The following is a 1587-nucleotide window of genomic DNA, read 5'->3' as shown; positions in this document are numbered from 1 at the left end:
CCCCCCTGCCCAGGCCAGGAAGGGTGTTAGCTGAAGGAGGCGCGGGGGGTGGCCCCAGGCCTGGGGACCTGCACCCCGGTGCCAGGCCGAGGGGCCCCTCACCCCCGTTCTCCTGCCCTTGCCCGGCTTCCTGCTCTTCCCGCCGCCCACTCCCGATGCCTCTGGGCGCACCCAGCCCTGGGGGGCCTTTGTATGAGGCCTGGGCCCGAGCTGGTCCTCCCGGGTTGTGGGCCTCCTGCCCGTGGGAAAGTGGGTGAGGTCATGGGCTGGGAGCTGGCTGTGGGCTGAACGGGGCTGGACCTTGCCAGAGGGCTGCCCTGCGTGGGCTGTGACCTGGGGGTGAGGAGCCCCAACTGGAGCAGTTGTGGGGGGAGCAGCCCGCAGGCCTGAACCTGCCCCTGCCCCACCCACAGACCTCCCCAGGGATGGAGAGCCTTGGGAGGGAGCCTGGGGCTCTGGGGTGCCATAGCTGAGCCGGAGCCCCTCCCACCACCCAAGTGCGGTGGGGCTGAAGGCTGCCGGCTCCTGGATTGCTGCAGGGCACGGCCTCCCCTCCAGGCAGGACCCTCGGGCTCTTCCCGCCTGCCTCCTCTGAGGCTAGAGTCCCACTTGCCCAGGGCACGCCCTGGCCTTGCTGGAAATAGCCAGCCGTTATCTGGAACTCCTGAATCCCAGGCGGTTAACCTTGCTCAGTGTGCTCTCCTGCCCCGCCTCCTCACCATGGCAACAGAGCGCAAGCTCAGGCCCAGGGCATCCAGGGACCCCTTTCTGCTCTGATGGCTGAGGCCCGTGCACAACACAACCAGGGGCACCTGTGCTGGGAGGCGGGTCTCCTGTGAAGGGGGCTCCCAGTGGGGTACCACGGGGCTGCAAGCAAAGACCCCACTCTCCAACTGCAGTCCTAGGCCCCCTCGTCTCTGCATCGTGCCCTGCAGCAATCCAGGAGGAGAGAGTGACAGGTCAGCAGGGCGTGACCGAGGTCACTGCCTTGTGGGGTGAGAGCGATGGAAGGAGACCGGGTGATGTGAAGGGCAACAGAGGGTGGTCAGGGCGGGCTCCTCAGACGGGGTGGCATTGAAGTCCAATCTGATGCCAGGAGGTGGCCCCCCCAGGGAGGACATGCAGGGCAGGTGGGAGCATGGGGGCCTAAGGCCTGGTTGGAGCCACGGCCAGAGGGCCAGGTGAATGGGGCTCAGAGCAAAGGGGTGACAGGTGGCGGCCGATGCCTGACAGATCCCTGGAAGAGATCACAGAAGAGATCCCAGTGGGGACAGAAGACGAGGGGGGTCTCTGAAGGCCCTGGTGGCTGAGGAGCGGGTGGAGCAGGTGCTGGCTCCCTCCGGCTGGGATGCTTGGATGTGGGTGCAGAGGGCCCAGGAGGGAGGCAGAGGCCAGTCCTGCCCTAAGGAGCCCGGCCCTCTACCCCCTTCTTGACAGAATCCCGCTGCACAAGTTTACGTCTATCCGCCGGACCATGTCGGAGGTGGGAGGCCCCGTGGAAAAACTGATCGCCAAGGCCTCCACTTCAAAATATGCCCAGGGGGTGCCCGCTGTGACCGGGGGGCCCGTCCCCGAGGTGCTCAAGAA

General features: G+C 66.7%; 1 protein-coding gene across 1 annotated transcript in view; it reads left to right on the top strand.

The window, feature by feature from the left end:
* Positions 1 to 1333: 1333 nt before the first annotated feature.
* The window catches only part of CTSD (cathepsin D), a 7162-nt gene continuing 6908 nt past the window's right edge, over positions 1334 to 1587 (top strand). Inside the window, exon 1 of the mRNA XM_006765996.2 lies at positions 1334 to 1586. Within this exon, the coding sequence (XP_006766059.1) occupies positions 1349 to 1586 (238 nt within the window). The 5' untranslated portion in view covers positions 1334 to 1348. The remainder of the gene's footprint in view (position 1587) is intronic.

This window comes from Myotis davidii, unplaced genomic scaffold (genome assembly GCF_000327345.1).
Source record: "Myotis davidii unplaced genomic scaffold, ASM32734v1 scaffold880, whole genome shotgun sequence".
Taxonomy (NCBI): Eukaryota; Metazoa; Chordata; class Mammalia; order Chiroptera; family Vespertilionidae; genus Myotis; species Myotis davidii.
This window is presented reverse-complemented; position numbering and strand designations above follow the sequence as displayed.